The sequence below is a fragment of the Mucor velutinosus genome (genome assembly GCF_035048745.1).
Source record: "Mucor velutinosus strain NIH1002 chromosome Unknown tig00001567, whole genome shotgun sequence".
NCBI classification, from domain to species: Eukaryota; Fungi; Mucoromycota; class Mucoromycetes; order Mucorales; family Mucoraceae; genus Mucor; species Mucor velutinosus.
In genome coordinates, this window is record NW_027041896.1 from 631,273 (window position 1) to 649,272 (window position 18,000).

Genomic DNA, 18,000 nt, shown 5'->3' on the forward strand with positions numbered 1-18,000 from the left:
ATATGTACATGGTTTAATACAGAACACAATACTGCCTCTTTTTCTCTTGCTTTTCTCTTTTTTTTTCCCCTTCTTTCCCTTTTTCCCATTCTTTCTCAAAAAAAAAAAAAAAATGGACATTTTGTACTCTCATCTATCAACGCTGTTTTCGCTGTGGTCATCAGTGGAGCTCGATGCTTGTTCAATAAATAATAAATTACATGTAACACGAGTAACAACACAACAACAAATGCCCTTTTGGTGATTAATGCATATTGCATCATTTTAGAATGTTATTCAAGAGCTGGAAAAGCTGGTGCGCACTGAGAAGCGAGAAAAGATGCTATTGGCGGCCAACATTGAAGATGCCATGGTAACAGAGAAAGACACACAGAAAGAAAGAGCGATGATGGATAGACTGACATATATACCATTCAGACAAACATAGATTCAGCATCACAACTGCTGGGTGTATCGCTGGAAAGCATGCTGTATTCCAGCATCAATCATGATAGGATCAACATTTCGCCGGAAATACTATCCATCTACAATGATCTGAACCCTACGTTTCCCAAACAAAAGACATTAACAGAGTTAGACTCCAGACTAACACATGTAATATTGGAATGTTTACTATTATTATTTTAGCTTAAAAAGTATTATTATATATAGGAAATATCCACAAGACAAAATTATGTAAATGAATGGTTGACATCCATACAAGATTTGTGCACTTTACTCCAGATACCATACAGATTCAAGTCAATCGAGGTAGCCATCGAGCATACTCCATTTTGCATCGTAAATTCACCATTCGTATAGGAGTATCTTGAAAATGATTTGTCTTGGGCCACCGTACAATCAGTAAGAGGAAATCCCTTGAGTCAAAAAAAAACAAAAAAAAAAAAAGTTGGAAAACTAACCCCCTATCATAGATAAGTTGCGAAATACGTGATTTAAGGGAAATTGAGGTGAGTGATAACAGATTCTTCTACACACATGCAATGCACTAAAACAAGGATTTAGACATATCGCATCCAACAACTGAATTCATCCGCTAGAACCATCCACTACTACTGGCATATGCTCAACCACCAACCCACTCAAAACGACGACGGCAATGATGCCATCGAGACATGCTTATCCGCCTTATACCAAAACTTCCCCCTGGACATTGATCTGAGTATGATGAAAGAGCAATACGAATCGGTCTCGTTTGATTACTACCATCATCCCTCGAATCAACTGCAATTGACAACATCCACACTCAATGTACTTTTACAAAAGCAGCACACTCTGCAGACACTGTACGAAGATAGAATTCGAGTGTACAACCACTCGACGACCAGAATTAAGGCTGTTTGGGAAGAGTTTAATATACCCATCTTGGAGAGACCTGTCTTGCCGCTGAGATTAAGCGATCAAGACATGATTCAATTGCAGGAGATCGTAAACAGCATTGATCCACTGGTAAAGAGCGTATTTGACAAATACATTCAGCAGGTAAAAAGCGACTCGGACATCTCCTTAAAGGATCCTTTACTAAATCGACATATTACAGTTTAAGGATCAATTGATACCCTTGTGGGATGCTTGTCTCCTATCAGAAATAGAACGCACAGAATTCGTTACATCCCTTTACGAAAAAAGTGAGTTTTTCATGTCTCTCTTTATCAAGGCTAGTGTTATTTACATATTGTTATTGCTAGATACAAAATTGGAAATTAAATCACAAGTCGACCATCATATGACATATCTTACAAGCATTCACATTGAAGGCCAAGCGTTAAAGGCACTCATGAAGGAAAGAAAAGACTTGATTCAGGTACACACAACATGTTTGACTGACTGTCAAAACAAAAACGAGCTGCATGAACTGAATTTGCTTTACATAGAAAATGATTGATTTCGAGAAAACTGCCTCTGATCCAAAGAGACTGTTCCAAGCATCTTTCCAGCTGTTAGAAGAGGAGAAATGGCGTAATAATTGTTTGCCACGCCTATTGTATTTGGACCGTCAATTGATCAAAGCGCTCAATGAGTTTGAAAAGCTGGCTGGCAAACCTGTGATGATCGGTGAACGACGCTATCTCGATACGCTGGTAACGTAGCTTCATCAAAACCGTGCATATATATACATGACTGACACAGTTTGTTAGCTGGATGAAATTGCGGATAGAGAGGCAAACCAGACCTTCTTTGGCTTCCTCAATTCTGACCCTGTTCACACACCAAAACGTGTAAAGAGTCGACCTGTATCAGTGGGTAGCTTAGGATCCGTCATGCAACCTAAAAAGCCACATCAACTAAAAACACGCGCTGTATCTGCTATCATGACCTCAGTCGTCAACAATAGTACACAAGGCTTACCAAAGAAGATAAAGCCATCGCAATCCATGCCACTCAAAAAGAAACTTGTCGTGAAATCCCCTATTCCAACAGGTGACCAGCAACCAAAGAAGGACGATCAGCCTACGCCATCACATCAAGGTGAAATCTACTCTTCCTCTGCATATATTAATTCCAACATCACTCTTACAAAAGCATTCAGACAAAAAGGCCAAATGGCCTCTCTCATACCCATACCTGCTTCTCGAGCATTAACAACCACAAAATCTGTTTAGATTTATTCTTTTAAAATAAAATGTATTACCAATGGATTCAAAAAAAAAAAGAGGGGATAATCAATCCAGTGCTATAATCAACTTTCATACTAAAGCATGTCGTATTCATAAGATCTTCTGCTGTCTACGTTTTTGGCATCTAAAGGGTCCACAGTACTTTCACTCGCCTTATCGCTCGCAGGCCTCTTGATGATGAAGCTGCTTCTTTTTCTAGGAGAGAGTCTTTGCTCTGATTTGAATAACTCTTGATTCCCGCCGCCATTCCCACCGGCACTCGTACTATGATTGTTCAGCAAAGACGGCTGTTTATCAGTGGCCGTATTTTCGTTTTCCAACATCCACCTGAACTTGGCATTGGCGGATGCCTTTGGACTAGGTAGTTGGAGATCAGGGTCTGACAAGAGATCTTCAATTCTGTACTTGATTTGCTGCTTTGGAGGTGGAGGATTTGCAGGAATATAGGTGATGGGCACCTGAGGCAACTTGGGCTCTTCCGCGACCATGACGGACTTCTGCTGATTCTCTTCTGGTTGATGGATAATAGGTGGTAAGGGCTTCGTGTCCTTTTCAAAGATAGGCGAATCTATATCTGCGGATATCAAGGAAGATGATGTTTGCGGAGGTACAAAAATAGTGGCAGATGCTTTCTTGGTTGCAATGGTGGGAGGTGGAGGAGATGAAGGTGTAGATGCAGCAGAAGCAACCTCTTTGTGATCTACCAGATCCCATTTCCAATCTTCGCCATTGGAGGTGCTGTCTGGCGTGCTGTTTCCCAACTTGATGTCAATGACACTGGCATCAAAGTGAGCTTGTTTGCCGAGAAGAACATCGCGTACATGCTTGAGGCCTGCAAGTGCCATAATAATAGTGGCATCGTCTTGAAGAGGCTTCTTGAAGGCAGAATCATTGGTGTTCTCCTTTTCCTCCGAGACGGACGAACTGTTGCTATCGTAGTTGGCTACATCTTGGTCTGCTTCTTCTGCCTCTTGGTCAAATGGTTTACCCTCCTTACCAGAAACAGCCTGTGAGTCTTGTTTTGCTTTGCTGATAATGTCATCTTCATCTTGCTTCTTGTCAGATGTACCTGGTTCAGGGAAGATTTCAGTTTCCAACAGAGAAATGCATTTCGCCATCATCTCGCCCATTTTGCGGTTTACTGCTGAAATCCTTGCTGCTTGATTATCGCTGCTCTTGGGGATGGGAATAGGAGGAACACGCTGCTCGTACTTGTGCGTGCTCGCAATGCGATCAATGCCAGATGGAAATTCGGATGATACAGTTGATCTTCTTGGACCCATGCCATCTTGTGGTCTGCCCAGCACATTTTCACCAAACGTATTGACGTTTTTCTGTGAATTGACTTCAGTACAAGCAATCGACAAAGCAATAAATGTGTCTGACTCACCATAACTCCAGCGATAGCTCTATTGAGATCTCTTACTTGAGGATTCTTCATCATATTGTTGGTAATTCTCGAGAAGCTATCAAACCCTTGTGAGCTGCGATGATTTAGCGTTCTGGGCTGGAGATGCTGCTGCCCAGCAAATGCTGTAGTTGCACCTGGAGCTTCAGGCACGCCATCAGACATGCTGTTTCGAGGATCTTTGCCCGATCTAACGTCATTTTGTTGCAAAATATGCAGAGCGGTGTCCTCGGACAAGTTTTCTTGCAGGTACTTTGCTTGCTCTACTAATGATGTAGGCTTGGTGATTTGAGGCGGCCTCATCAACATGGTCAAGCACTCGGCATAATCCTTTTGTAACACTATATGCATGACAATGTGAGCAACCACGTAAAGCATGCCACAGGTTTCTCAATACTTGCATTGATCTCTCATGCGTAAAAGAATGACTAGACACACGTATTCCGCAATGTTGAGGGTTGGGTCCTGAGCAAAAATAGCGTCCCACAGCTTCAGCAGTTCGTAGATATCGAATTCTCGTCCAAACAGTAGTCGAATCCAACGACTGACACACAGATTTTAGCCCTCATTACATGCCAATCCACGCAACGTGCACTTACATGCCATATAATTGAGGTTCAATGCCGAAATTCTCTAAATGTCGATACAAGAGTGGATCCACAGTGCGAAGGTAGTCATGGTGAATGCGATGACAAGTCATGACAACAGGGTTTAATCGAGCGCTCTAGGGACGCTGTTTCAGCATCATTTTTCACATATAAACAACATTGCATACAAAAGAACTTACATCAGTAGGCTTGGGTATATTATTCGACAGCATGTCAGGCTAGGCGACAAATTAAGTGCTCCTTCTCTCTCACAATACACTGGATGCTATATACCTTTGTACTGCTGCTTGTTGACTTGCGAGTTGGCGCCTCCTCATTAAACTCGTACCATGACTTTCCAAAAGTCATTAGTTTGTCAAACAGAATGTAGGCATCATGCTCAACAAACGCTGAGTCCAAAACCTGAAGCATCAATTTGGATGCAGGGCTACAAGTTACGAGTGAGATTTCATGCGTCTAAAGCCGCTTCAACCAGAGCAACTTACTCGACATGGTGTTGATCTATTTGACTGACATCCAAGCTCTCGGTAGCAAGAACCCAATAAAATGGAGCCAATAATTCATGCATGCCTTGGCGATAAGAGACCTCACGATTCAGCTTGCAGTAAATAAACAGAATGTCGGTTAAACGTTGTTGCACATCATTTTCTCGAAAGAAATCTACGTCAGGGAATCTACACCAACAGTGAGCTGTATGCTGACAGTCTGCACAGTCAGTAAAGACTTACGTTCTCTCTACATCCTGTCGAATCACTTTACGGATTTCTGTGTCTGCGAAATACTGTTGCCATGGGTTCTAGATGAGGCAGCGAAAAAAAAACAGAGAGATCAGTATACATATACATGCCTACGAGCAGAGAGAGAGAGAGACGCTTACGCTGTCGCTGAGTGCCAGAGGGTTGTTATCTGAAAGATCCTCTTCTCCCTTTCTGTTCATCTTTTCGGCAGGCTCCTCAATGTACTTTCTCTTTAGATCTGTATAATGTTGGCGTTGTTCCAACTGCAATGACGGCCAGGTCGAGACTTCTAAAGTAGGAAGATAACCGAGAAAGATCTAGGTGCTTTCAGTGTGAATATGCGTGTATCCCTATACTATATATAAAGCGCTTTACATACCTTCCAGCAAACAGAGCGAAGTCCATTCTGGCACACACTGCCAGCAACTGCTCGATGTCGAAGTGAGTTGAGCGATAAATTTGGATCATTGAAAATGATATCCCAGGCTTTCCTGTGGGCTCTGCGTGAATCACTTGCTCTTGAACGTCTGTAAGCTAGGTCTGTTACCTTTTCTCTTCAAATTCTTCTGCCATATGCTGAACAAATAAAATCGCTATCAAAAGTTATAGAAACAAGAAGAAAAAGAAGTCTGAATGATTCGATTATGCGGTGCACTACTTGAAGGCAAACTTCGCTTTTGGTCCCCGCTTTTCAGATACTGCAATGATGGATAGGCTACAAGCAGTATAAACATGTCAAGTTACAAGGCTGCATTTTATTACTATTTACACGTCAATCCCCCAATCACCCACAGTTCTCATTGCTTCTTCATCTCCATTGACAACCTTGGATCCATCTTCACCACCAAGCACGTCAGCAACGCATTGCCATGGATCGCGAGCACCGCCCCATTTGAGCAAATTGTCTCTAAATGCTTGACCCTTCTCTCGGTCCAAGGGGTTGGCGTTGAAGCTTGTCTCCCAGACACGTCTTGCTAATGTTCTATCAAACAAATAGGAATAGTAGTTTGAGCCATAGCCAAACAGATGGCCAAATTGTACTGGCCACATGGTGCCAGGCACGCTGGGAAAGAGGCCGACTTGATCTTGCAGTCGGTGCCACTCAGCAACACTTGAGAATGTGGGCCTGTCCACCTCGGATGAATGATACCGCTGATCCACCAAGGCCATCAGAATTTGGCTATTCACTTCAATGCCGCTGAATCTTTTACGTTGCTTTAAAAAGGCCTGCACCGCGTCGCTGGATACACTGCCATTGGTAAACAGGGGAAGCACCTTGGGATGCCATACGAAGTGCTCCATCAGAATGGAAGGAAGCTCTACAAAATCGGAGGCACATCGCGTACCAGCGACATTGTGGAAGTCTGTGCGTCCCAGCATGGAATGCATGGCATGACCCATTTCATGGAACAATGTCTCTACTTCAAACATGGAGAGCAACGCTGGCTTTGCACTGGCAGAGAAATCACAGGTCAATGCAATCACGGGTAATTGGAATAAGCCTTCTTGGCCCCGCACAGATTCAGCGGGTTGGTGTACAGGTGGTAAGAAATTGGCTACGTCTACATGGCGGCCAGGGAAGGCATACTTGATGTCGTTTTCAGCGTCGTCGTTGTCTACACGGCGAGAAGTGCGGATGGTATAGTGTGCTGCATTAGTGGTTTTTCCAGGACGAGAGAACAAATCGCAGTAGATGGTGCCAATTTTGCCTTCTTGCTCACAAATGACATCCAGTTTACGGACTTGTTCATGCCACGCTTCGCCTGCTTTGAGAGAAGCGTGTTCAAATTCAACGCCGTAGAGATGCTTGAACAGCTTGGACAGGCCCTGAATCACGGATCCCACTGAGAAGTAAGGCATGTTACTTGGTGAGGATTGTGAAGCACTGTGCATTTGCATATAGTAGTCTCTATCCCATGCATTGACGGTAGGCAGATAGCTCGATCGCAGGTCCTGCTGCTTTGTCGTCTGAAGCAAATGAACATCATTCTTGAACGTAGGCTCTTGATGGCCGAGCAAAGTGCGAAGGAAAGCGTCCACGTTATCTAAAAATATAAGCTGTTAGATTGATTTGCCTTGATCACTCGTCTTGGCTCTCTTACTTGGGTTCTTGGCCATCTTGTCTTGCAATTGCAAATCAGCATAAGACTCTCTTCCAACCAAAGTAGCCAGATCAGAGCGAGTCATCATGAGTTGTTCTAGTGTCATGATGCTCTCTTTTGTTGCCGAGTTCATCGACTCGTATACTTGTCTGCGCACATTCTCGTTCTGAGCATACTTTAATATCATTTGGCACTCGGTTGAATCGGTGGGGACATAGGCATAACCGTCTTTGCTGACCACAGATCGGATCACACTTGGACTTACACCACCCAATGCTGAATGCTTGATTTTGACTTGCTTGATGGCTCTTGGGTTCATTTGGATAAACTCTCTCCCTAGGTGAATGATCTGGTCTGATAATTCCACAAATTCTGCTCTTTGTTGGTTTGGCAAATGGATGCCGGATTTCTCAAAGTCTCGTAAAAAGACGATGGCTGCTGCATGCTCATCAGGCGTGAATTTGGAGACAATGGATTTGTCTGCTAATACCAATGATAGCACCTAATACACTAGCAGCATAAATAACAAGTATAATAGATATGATGTGTATGGCAAGTACCTGATGGATTCGGACATCTGTGTTGAGTGTGTTCATGTAAGAGCATAGATCGCCGTAAGCTTTGTTGGCAGCTTCCATGACGACTTGATCAGGGTGAGCATTGCGGACGAATTCAGCCATGTCAATGACGCTGCAAAGTGTATCTGATAGCCTGTCCAGGTTTTTGACAATTTTAGCCATTTCTTCAGTTCCGTTACCGGGTGCGTTGCAGATACGTTCGACAATGATTTGAGCTCTTTGGATGGCTTGCTTAGTAGCAAAATCGATGCCATGAACACTGCTGAAATGAGGGTTCTCAAACAGGCCCACGGGTACAGTAGAAGATGCCTTATACATTGAGTTTCGCTTCCAGGCAGCATTGTCGTCAAAGATGGAACGTATGTGGTCGTTCTTGACGTTTCCATTGTCCACAGTGTTGGTTGCTGTATTTGCTCGACGCAGCGTAGTATAACGGCAGGATTGAATAGCGAATAAACGAGATGCTTGATGAATTACATTTTTGCGGATTCGAGGCATAGATTTAAGAGCTGATATTGACATGGCAGTGTAGATCAATGTACAATGCGACGATGGGATTATAGAAGAAAGGCAGGTATGTATCAAATATAGAAGAAATAGGTCTAATACAGCTACCGGGGAGTGATGCAATGCCCCTCTCCGCACTGCTTTAAACAGAGTGAGCTGTGTTGCACATCGTCAATGTTGCAGAGATGAAGCTTTTGATAGGCCAGAATTCTAATTGACGAATGTACTCGCGAGAAGGAAAGAGACATTCCTTTTTCTTCTGATACTTTTACTTTACAAAACGATCAAGATATGGCAGGACCATCAAAAGGTGTGTTCAAAACAGTCTACATCAGGTGTATACTGACAGATTTATGCAGGTATACGCTTGAGTTTTCTCGCTCAAGCTGACCAAAACAAGTACGAAATGGTGTTTTCTCAAGTTGCGGGCGGTAACAGCGTTTTATCTGGTATGTTCTCATTGTGGATGGCATACAAGATCGACTAGATTAATCAAAATATAGCTTCTGCCGCCAAGGAAGTTCTATCTCGGTCGAATATAGGTGATGATAACCTTGCTCACATTTGGTAAGCTAGGCATGTTTACATGATGCCTAAAGCAGCGTCTTGAACCGCTATTTGTATAGGGATCTCTCCAACGTTACCAATCAACCTCAACTCTCCTTTCCTGAATTCGCAACAGCCATGTATCTTACATCCATGAAGATGACAGGCAGCGAGATCCCAGCTTCACTGCCTGAGGACATTCGCAATGAAATTCGCAATGCAGTAGCAGCCGTCCAAAATGGACCACAGCAATCACTTGTATCACAGCAACCTACGAGCTATATGCCATCGCAACCCACTGGATACATGCAGCAGCTCATGATGACGGGGGTAACACCAATGAATGGAGGGCCTCAAGTGCCCATGCCCACAGGTATGGCTGGCAATAATCTGGATTTTACAAATCGAATGATGCCACATACAACAAACTATACGCCTCCCAATGGATTTGAGAGCTTATCAAAGAATGTCAAGATTCCCTGGGCTGTCACTGTGGAAGAAAAGAAGCAGTATTCAAAGATCTTCAAGGCCTGGGATACTGAGAAGAAGGGCACATTGTCTGGCGAGAAAGCAAAGGAGATCTTTTCACAGTCTGGATTACCGCAAAACGTGCTCATGCAAATTTGGAACTTGTCGGATCCCAACAACCAAGGCAAATTGAATGTAGACGAGTTCTCGGTAGCAATGCATTTGATCTATAGAAAATTGAACGGCTACAATGTGCCAGAGACACTACCAGCAGAATTAGTGCCACCATCTCATCGTGATTTAACAGACAGTGTCAGTCAACTGAAAAAGTCGATTTTGGATGATATTGCCAAGAAGCGATACTTGAACAATTTCCGCTCTACACCCTCTGAATCGCCTGTTGCTGCGAGTAGATCTTTGAGTAGCCCAGCTTCTCGCATTGTCAAGAAGAAGGATGAAGAAGATGAGGATACGGAAGTGGGCTATGTCTCTAGTGCTCGTCGTATGGGCCCTGACAGAACTCGAAACAGAGATCTTAGCACTGGCAGCAGTGGAAGCTCATCTCCTTCCAATTCCAGCTACGGTTATCGTGGAAAGCAGACTCGTGTTTTTGATCTTAGAAAGGAAATTGAAGAAAAGAAGAAGCTAATTCAACAATTGGAGCATGACGCCACGCATCGTGTCGCCACGCCATACAAGGAACTATCAGCTCTTGAAAAGAAGGACATTGATGGCCTCAAGGAAAGAGTAAAGGAGCTACAACATGAGATTTCCAAGACTGGCAGTGAACAAGGACAAGATGCCTGGAGTACCTATATTGCTAAAACCGCAGAGTTATCGAGTTTGGCAGATCAAGAAAAATCATTGGAAGCAGAAATTCAGTACATGTTGGATGTGACATTGAAGGGACTATTGGCACAAGTGGATGAAACTGAAAACGATCTAAGGGATAAGAAGATTCAAGCTGTCAATGCAAAAGCTGCTGCCGCCGCATCAACATCTGCATCTTCAGATCTGCCACTCAACATTGTGGGCACTGGACCCAATGGTGAAATCACGGAAAGCGATCGTATCAAAGCAAAAGCAAAAGCATTGGTGGCTGCTCGTATGGGTAAAATCACAGGCAAGCCATCCGCTCCTTCATCACCGTTGGCAGTCAACACCAAAGTAGAGATTGATAAAATCAATGAGGAGAGAGAAGAATTCAAATTATATACCGATTCTATTGCTGATAGCTTGAAGGAAATTGAACAAGCTCTCAATACCATTCATATGGAAACTAGTATGATTGGCTTAGACATTAGAAAGCAGGATCAAGATCAAAAGAAGATTGAAGAAAGAGCTCGATTTGAACATGGTGAAAACGTTGCCAAGGATCTGAAGGAATTCATCTCTCAATTGACTTATGATGCTGCACTTGCCAAAGCACCCGATGTTGATCCTGATTTTGAATCTAGATTCCCGTCATTTTAATAAAGCTTGTTTTTCTTCTCTAATGGGGGGGAGAGAGCTTTTTTTTTCTTGTTCCTAGTAAAGGAACCTCTTTAACATTTAGGCACAAATAATGTTACATGTCTTGCCTCGATCAGTGTTATGTGATGTATACAAGCACCAATGTTTACATACCAGATCCAATTGAGTGCGCATTGTACTTGTGGTCTGAGGTGCCATTAAATTCATTTCTCAGATGTTGCGGGTCTTCCAAAATAAGTTCGACATGCATTGAATCCTTTGAATGCAACAAGGATGGGATTATGAGTTTCACTGCAATAGATTTGAAGAAGTTAATATATATATATATATATATATATATTCTTTATTCAACATGGTGTTACGAATCAAAACATCCTCTTTCTTTTTCTGTCACTATATAAAATCATACAATCTGCTCTTCTCCATTATACCAATACGAGCCTTTCGACATTTTGGGTGGTTTCCTGACCTACGCATCGCTTCGGTGGAAGCCAACCTACGTTCAAACAGCTCGCGCTGCCGCGGGCCTTTGGCCAATATTGTAAAATTTTTATAGCTAAAATGTTAGAAGAACGTTGATTGTTGATCGGTATAAAATCAATAACCATATGAAAGTTTATGCTTCGGATGGTTCTTTACCTTTGCTTCGCTTCGGTGAAAACCAACTTGCACAGCGACAGCTCGAGCTACCGTTTACCCTTGTGTATCTTATCATAATACTACTACTTTCATTTTGACCCTCCACTTACACATAGTAACCCTTCATATTATCTGTGGATCTAATTCTCATGTAGTTCTCTACATTCATATACACGTAGTTACTTCGTATACGGGCAAGCAGCATACTGGTATTCCCACTTTTTAGTCCTTAGTGTCCCTAATACAGCAAAATATGAGTGCATTTGAGCTGCATTTTCTTGCGTTCAAGGCCGTTTTAGATTGTCAGAATAGCCCCAAATGGTTTCTCTCATCTGGCTGTTACTTTCTGACACTTTTGCTCGACTTTTTGGGGACCAAAAAAACATGGTCAAAAATCGACCAAAAAGCATGAGGGGTACCTCATGGTTTTCATCAAAAACAAACGATCGCGTTTTTTGACCTTGATAGTAAAGACTTTTACTATGGTATATATTAAATCAAATTGTTGCTATCAATCCAACGCAACCCCTGAAGCTATTTTTGTGGGACCTTTATATGGAAAATTTCGACTTTATATCCAGAAGCCTCATTTCATATTTTCATAATTTGCTCAATAAATCTATTCAGAACATTTACCTTACTTGGTACCATTGGGTGCGTCTTGAAAAGTACTTTGAGATTGTATTAGGAAGCAATTTTTTTTTGCAGGGGAGACGAGCTCCAGGTTTTATTTAAAGTCCTTTAAATGTCATACCGAGGGATAGAAAAGACTGTTGGTAGACCTAATGTCTGCAATGAAGGGGAATAAGATATTTTTGAACTAAGTTGGGAAAGAAATCTACTACTAATAAGGTGCGACACCTAGAGCCAGTACAGTCTTGCGGAAATCGTCAAAATATAGATCATGGATAGGAGTACAAAACACCAAACGAGGACATCAGTACTACGTCAAAAAATCAGATAACTTGCGTTCACCAGGATTTGAACCGGGATCCTCCCGTTGGCATACGGGAGTTCTACCACTTCGCCCTACCACCAGGGGCTATATTAGGAAGCAAAGGATGATCTTCACAACTTATATAGTCGAATCTTACAAAATAATTGAATCAAGTCGAAGAAAGACACTTTCTGTCCAATCTTGAACAGAAAAAATGCTCTGGATTTGAATCAATTTTGGCGGCTGGTGCGGCCGGCTGGCAGACTCAATGCCCTCCTTTCCATCATAAAGGCAATACAGTAATAGATACTTTTGAAGCGTATGGAAAGTAGATGGCAAATCATAGAGCATTATCGTTAGCTATGCTGTTCTTTTTGAATCTATATTTGATAACGCCAGTCTATCAAAATACTTGTTAGATCAACTTCTTTCCTTTTTGAGGCTTTGAAAGTGTTTAGGGACCATAAGTTTATCATGTTATGATATTACATACAGGCAAAATCTCTTGACGTTAAATTATATGTATATGATTAAATTATGTACAGGCTTTAAAATACATTGGTCATAGCAATCAAAGGACAGTACAAGCATTGAAACAAGATGCAATCATAAAAGAGCATAATATTGAAGTTAATGACAAGACGTGGTTGTTTTTTATTAATGTGTATTTGAGTTTATGAGATCACCATACTTGATGGATTAAGATTTTTGAGGCTATTTTGACTTGTATAGATAGAGGTAGCAGATATATAAGAACGACTTGGCCTTGTATAGATGTCAGGCATTAATTGTCTTGATAATTGATTGAGTAAGAGGAAGCACAGATGAGAGTAGGGCTTGACCTTGTATAGATGTAGAGATGGTATATTTGAACAGTCTTGTCATTTTAGGAGCTTGTAGAAGGCACAGAGAACTTGGCTTGATAGCATTTGGAAAGAACAGCTTGCTTTAAATGAGATAGAACATGAGATGGCAGAGGTAACTAGATAAAGATGAGATGAGTACACAAGTACTGTGGCATGAGTGCGTAACAAACCATTTGGGCAAAGAAAATTGACCATCAATAAAAGGAACCAACACTATATAAACAGGTACCAAGGTGTAAACTTGCTTCACCCATCACAAGATCATCGACACGCTCAAGCCGCCTCCATCTCCGGATCATAGGGTTAAACCCTACTCTCGTCGGCAATAAAGCTTGTGATCATCCCGTAGCATGACCAATGGATTTGTCCTGCAGTCTACCCATGATTATGAAGCTGTGATCCTACTCAGTCCCTACAAAGTAGTTTTTCGGCACTATGTAATCAATAGGTTAGTCAACATGGCTCATACGTTCAACAAGATAATAACTTACTCGCACAGTTCACCAAGGTCTGCATGTATCAAAGATAGTGTGGCCTTTTTCTAGCATGGACCAAGAGACGTAGAGAGGACCATGGATTTGTAAGGCATTGTATGTAGCAGTAGTAGAGGTCAATAGACAGTAGAGTATTTGATTTAGATGACCATATGTAGAGAGAGAGAGCCCAAATGTCTTGTAGTTAGTTTGCTTGTATAGAGTATTTTGCTTGTTGTAGAGAGATGAGATGAAGAAGAAGAGGGAAAAGCTGTTGAAACAAATCCCTATTTATATCCTTCTCATCGACTTTCATGTGAGTCTAGTATCCTTGCCACACTCAAATTCGTTTCCTTTTACTTTTCTCCACAATATACTACTTTTAGCGCGTGAAAATAGTACCATTTTGACGTTTGACACTTGCTCTATTTGATCCGCTTCGTCCGAGGCTTTCAACTGTTTTCTGTCTCGAGTTATGTCCATTTTGCTACTTCAAAAAGCCCTTTTTCCACCTTCACATGAAACGAGTTCCCCCATCTCTCCCTAGATGTAATTAACAGACAACTTCTCACGGGCTCAGCCTCATCAGAAAGTAAACAAAAAATGTCATTTGACACTGAAACAAATGCAGCTGGTTGCTTGATTAAGTAATCTTTCTCTACCTCCCCTTAATTTCTCTCTCCAAAATCACACAGTCCCCGATCCATCTTTTCTCTTGTTTGTAGTCGCCATAAACTCTCCATCTAATTGGGCAATACAGGATGATAAGGTTGGCTTACTTGTTGCTTACATCATCTTGGAGCTAGTGCAACAATTGATTCTGGATTAAGAGACAAGCGTACACCTCGGAAAGCAAGAGTATCATATAAATATTACTGCGGCTATCTCCATGGAATGGAACATAATGAATTGTTTTCGAACCAGTGCAAGTCATCTTGTTTCCAGCTATCATGGTTGCTGTCAATGATGTCAATCAAGTGTTTGCGCTACTAGATATCATCAATATGCCCACATTTACATAATGAGTTGGTGATGAATTCGTAATAATAAGTCGATGATAATAATCAGTTGTCAACTGTATCTAAAACGAAAGCAAAGAGCTTCTTTATTACAGGGCATCTAGCTTGCTTAAATATGGTAGATCCCTGGTCAATGACTACTACGTTGAGATGGTATATAAATAGCAGGCCACTGGGGCCTTATGGATTGTTGGTATAGCTTGTTGAGAGGCCACCTAAGTCGGTATGTTTCATGTAGTGTAGGTGGATCTCGATATTTTGACATTGGGGAGATTGAATGTATTGTAGTTCCTGAGGCACCTGTGCACACACAATTGACTGGACTTGTAAACATAGATGTGATGTGATACGATAAACATCATCTATGCTGCTACACTGTAAAAGGTGGCTTGAGGAGAAAGTGAATGTAGCCTAAGATGCATGCTTGTATGCAACAGTTGGTCATTCTCGTGTATCATTCCTGCAACCTGTTTTTAGTTCTTATGCCAAGAGCATGCATCCCATAAAGAGTCAACACATTTCATATCATTTTTTTTAGGAATCGTCCTCTTTTAGAAGGTACTCGGATCATGCAAGATCAAAATAATTCATTTGCTAAGCAAAATTGAGCTTTAAAAAAATCACATGTAAAGTAAACAAAAGGACATGAATTGAAGAGAGATAAGCAAGTAAATGGCCAATTTGTGGTCAAAGAGAGGATATTTTATTAGAAAGTATGTACATCATTCGAAAGCAAATCGCTTGAGGAATCCAATGGTACTATTTTCAGGGTTCTAAGTAAAGTACACATTGCGAAATTCATCAAACAAGGCCGTGGGATTTCCAAAAGAAGGAGGTTTCTGAATTAAACTTCACCTGCAATATCAGTTTTATCTGTGTGCTATTCTGTTTCTTTGGATCATGTCACGCTCCTCTTACATCACCAGCCTGTCCTTTTTGGGTCTCACGTTGGGTACGCTATCCATTTGAGAAGGAGTCTCGCTTTCTCTATAATCGTTTCTGTGGGTATCATTGCTATTATATTATAGGGCTTTGAGCAATCAAGGAGAGTCTTCTTTTAGCCAGCCAAAACGGATTACAATCCCGCTCGACTTTCTGTCACGATTCGTTGATTTTTGATCCTTTTGCAACTCGATCGACTTATTTCACGAGATTCGACTATGAAAGTTGTAGTGATCATCCTTTACAGCCTTAAGATATCTAGAAGAACTTTTCAATGCGCATCCAACTGTGTTGGGTATAATAGATATTTTGATTGAACTTCTTGAGCAATTTCTGAAATTATGAAATGACGTTTTTGGCGAAAATGTCGAGATTTTATATATCAAGGTCTCACCAACATAGTTTCAGAAGTTGCCCTGAATCGAGAATTAATATCATCATAACATAATAAATGTTCAGTCCTTAGACACTTTACAACCCTAATATGGAACCTGAGTTTCAAGACATCTGTCAGGCCTGGCTCATATGAGAATAATGATTTTACAATCAATCAACAAAAACCACTGTTAGTTCTACCCTCTTTCCTCTGCTCAATGCAGTCAATGTTTTATTTGAACAACGTCTTGGAGCCTTAGAGATTTCACTACTTACTGCAGACATCTTACGCAGCCCATGAATCGTCAATATCCAGACTAACGTTATTAAATATAGAATGCAAGACGATGCCATTATGAACGATATAGAATGCAATAAGATATCATTATAAACGATAGCTTTATGGCCTACCACCTACTTTTCATACGCTTCAAGAGCATTTAATACTGTATTGCAGTATGAAAAGTGCAGTGAAATCAGGTTTAATGGATTTCACAAAAAAAATAAAGCAAAGGTAAAATACAATAGAAATCAACTGTATTTTATTTTGTGTATAAAATGAACTGAAGATCCTGGAATTGAGTAAAAAAAAGAAGAGTATTTATACATTTGCATCTGGCTTGTAGGATTAGTGATGATAGAGAGCAATAGGTGCTGCTATTGCGATATCTGGCAAATGTTGTTGATGTTTGATTTAAAGTGGTAATCAATGCAGGAGCACTGGCCATAAGGGTCGATTTGAGTAACCTTGATGAGCTTGGGTGAGCTATCGTCATAGCATGATTTAATGTGACCTTGATGGTTTAAAGTGTGATGTTTGTTATTGAAGTATGGAACCCTTTATCTGGGATATTGTGCAACTATGGCAGCAGGGCATAATTGTCATATTTGAATATGCTTGTTATTGATTTAATTTTATTTGGATAAAGATACCATCACCTATTACGACCATCATGGGTGTGATTGAATACACTGTGATCAGGAGTGATTCATTCACACGATGTGCGATATAAGCGTGTATCTTTACTTTAGTATTTTTAAATGGGTTTTTGATGTACATTTGAGCGCTTTCATTAATAGATCCAAATAGCATGAATTTGAATGAGTGCTATTTGATGAACTTTTGGTTTTCAATTAAGTTGCGTTTGGGTGGCTATTTCATTACAAAAAGGGCGTTGAGTTTGACAGCTGGCCCCACAAGCCAAAATTAATTCAAATCCAGAATCATAGTTTGTTCCAGATTGGACAAATCTTGATGATTTTGAATTCGATTAAGCTATTTTTGCAGATTCGACTAAGTAAGATATGATGATCACCCCATGCTTCCTTAAGCTTTCTTGGAGTACTTTTCAAAGTGCATCCAATGGTACTAAGTAAAATAGATGATTTGAATAAACTTAACAAATGATTTATGAAAATATGAAAAGAGGTTTCTGGCCAAAATGTCGAAATTTTACATATCAAAGTCCCACAAAGATAATTCCAGAGGTTGCTCTGGATCGATAGAAACATTTTGATGTAATATATACCATATTAAAAGTCTCCATTTTCAAGGTGAAAAACGCGATCGTTTGATTTTCGATGAAAACCATGAGGGGTACCTCATGCTTTTTGGTCGATTTTTGTTCATGTTTTTTTTGATCTCCAAAAAGTTGAGCAAAGGTGTCAGAAAGTAACTGCCAAATGAGAGCAAGTGTTTGGTCC

At 41.0% G+C, this 18,000-nt stretch overlaps 5 protein-coding genes across 5 annotated transcripts; 2 read left to right on the forward strand and 3 right to left on the reverse strand.

The window, feature by feature from the left end:
• Window positions 1-112: 112 nt before the first annotated feature.
• On the forward strand, window positions 113-2,603 carry DBP5 (RNA helicase required for poly(A+) mRNA export; the record flags this gene model as incomplete). The annotated part of the gene is made up of 11 exons (XM_064831268.1): window positions 113-202; window positions 269-352; window positions 418-594; window positions 652-750; window positions 802-843; window positions 915-950; window positions 1,006-1,482; window positions 1,541-1,628; window positions 1,689-1,804; window positions 1,875-2,081; window positions 2,139-2,603. The coding sequence occupies 11 exons, from the start codon at window positions 113-115 to the stop codon at window positions 2,601-2,603; spliced, it is 1,881 nt and encodes a 626-aa protein (XP_064688136.1).
• Window positions 2,604-2,692: 89 nt separating this feature from the next.
• On the reverse strand, window positions 2,693-4,377 carry ATC70_012086 (uncharacterized protein; the record flags this gene model as incomplete). Its single annotated transcript, XM_064831269.1, has 2 exons — window positions 2,693-3,952; window positions 4,009-4,377. 2 exons carry the CDS (start codon window positions 4,375-4,377, stop codon window positions 2,693-2,695), a joined length of 1,629 nt encoding a protein of 542 aa, XP_064688137.1.
• Window positions 4,378-4,416: 39 nt separating this feature from the next.
• Window positions 4,417-5,944, reverse strand: TOS8_5 (Homeobox protein tos8; the record flags this gene model as incomplete). Its single annotated transcript, XM_064831270.1, has 9 exons — window positions 4,417-4,570; window positions 4,626-4,750; window positions 4,814-4,852; window positions 4,908-5,061; window positions 5,120-5,308; window positions 5,363-5,430; window positions 5,512-5,688; window positions 5,751-5,862; window positions 5,919-5,944. 9 exons carry the CDS (start codon window positions 5,942-5,944, stop codon window positions 4,417-4,419), a joined length of 1,044 nt encoding a protein of 347 aa, XP_064688138.1.
• Window positions 5,945-6,136: 192 nt separating this feature from the next.
• ATG5 (autophagy protein 5) lies at window positions 6,137-8,573 on the reverse strand (the record flags this gene model as incomplete). The annotated part of the gene is made up of 3 exons (XM_064831271.1): window positions 6,137-7,416; window positions 7,474-7,975; window positions 8,034-8,573. The coding sequence occupies 3 exons, from the start codon at window positions 8,571-8,573 to the stop codon at window positions 6,137-6,139; spliced, it is 2,322 nt and encodes a 773-aa protein (XP_064688139.1).
• Window positions 8,574-8,849: 276 nt separating this feature from the next.
• ATC70_012089 (uncharacterized protein) lies at window positions 8,850-11,045 on the forward strand (the record flags this gene model as incomplete). Its single annotated transcript, XM_064831272.1, has 4 exons — window positions 8,850-8,868; window positions 8,918-9,007; window positions 9,062-9,125; window positions 9,185-11,045. 4 exons carry the CDS (start codon window positions 8,850-8,852, stop codon window positions 11,043-11,045), a joined length of 2,034 nt encoding a protein of 677 aa, XP_064688140.1.
• Between the last annotated feature and the right edge of the window lie 6,955 nt (window positions 11,046-18,000).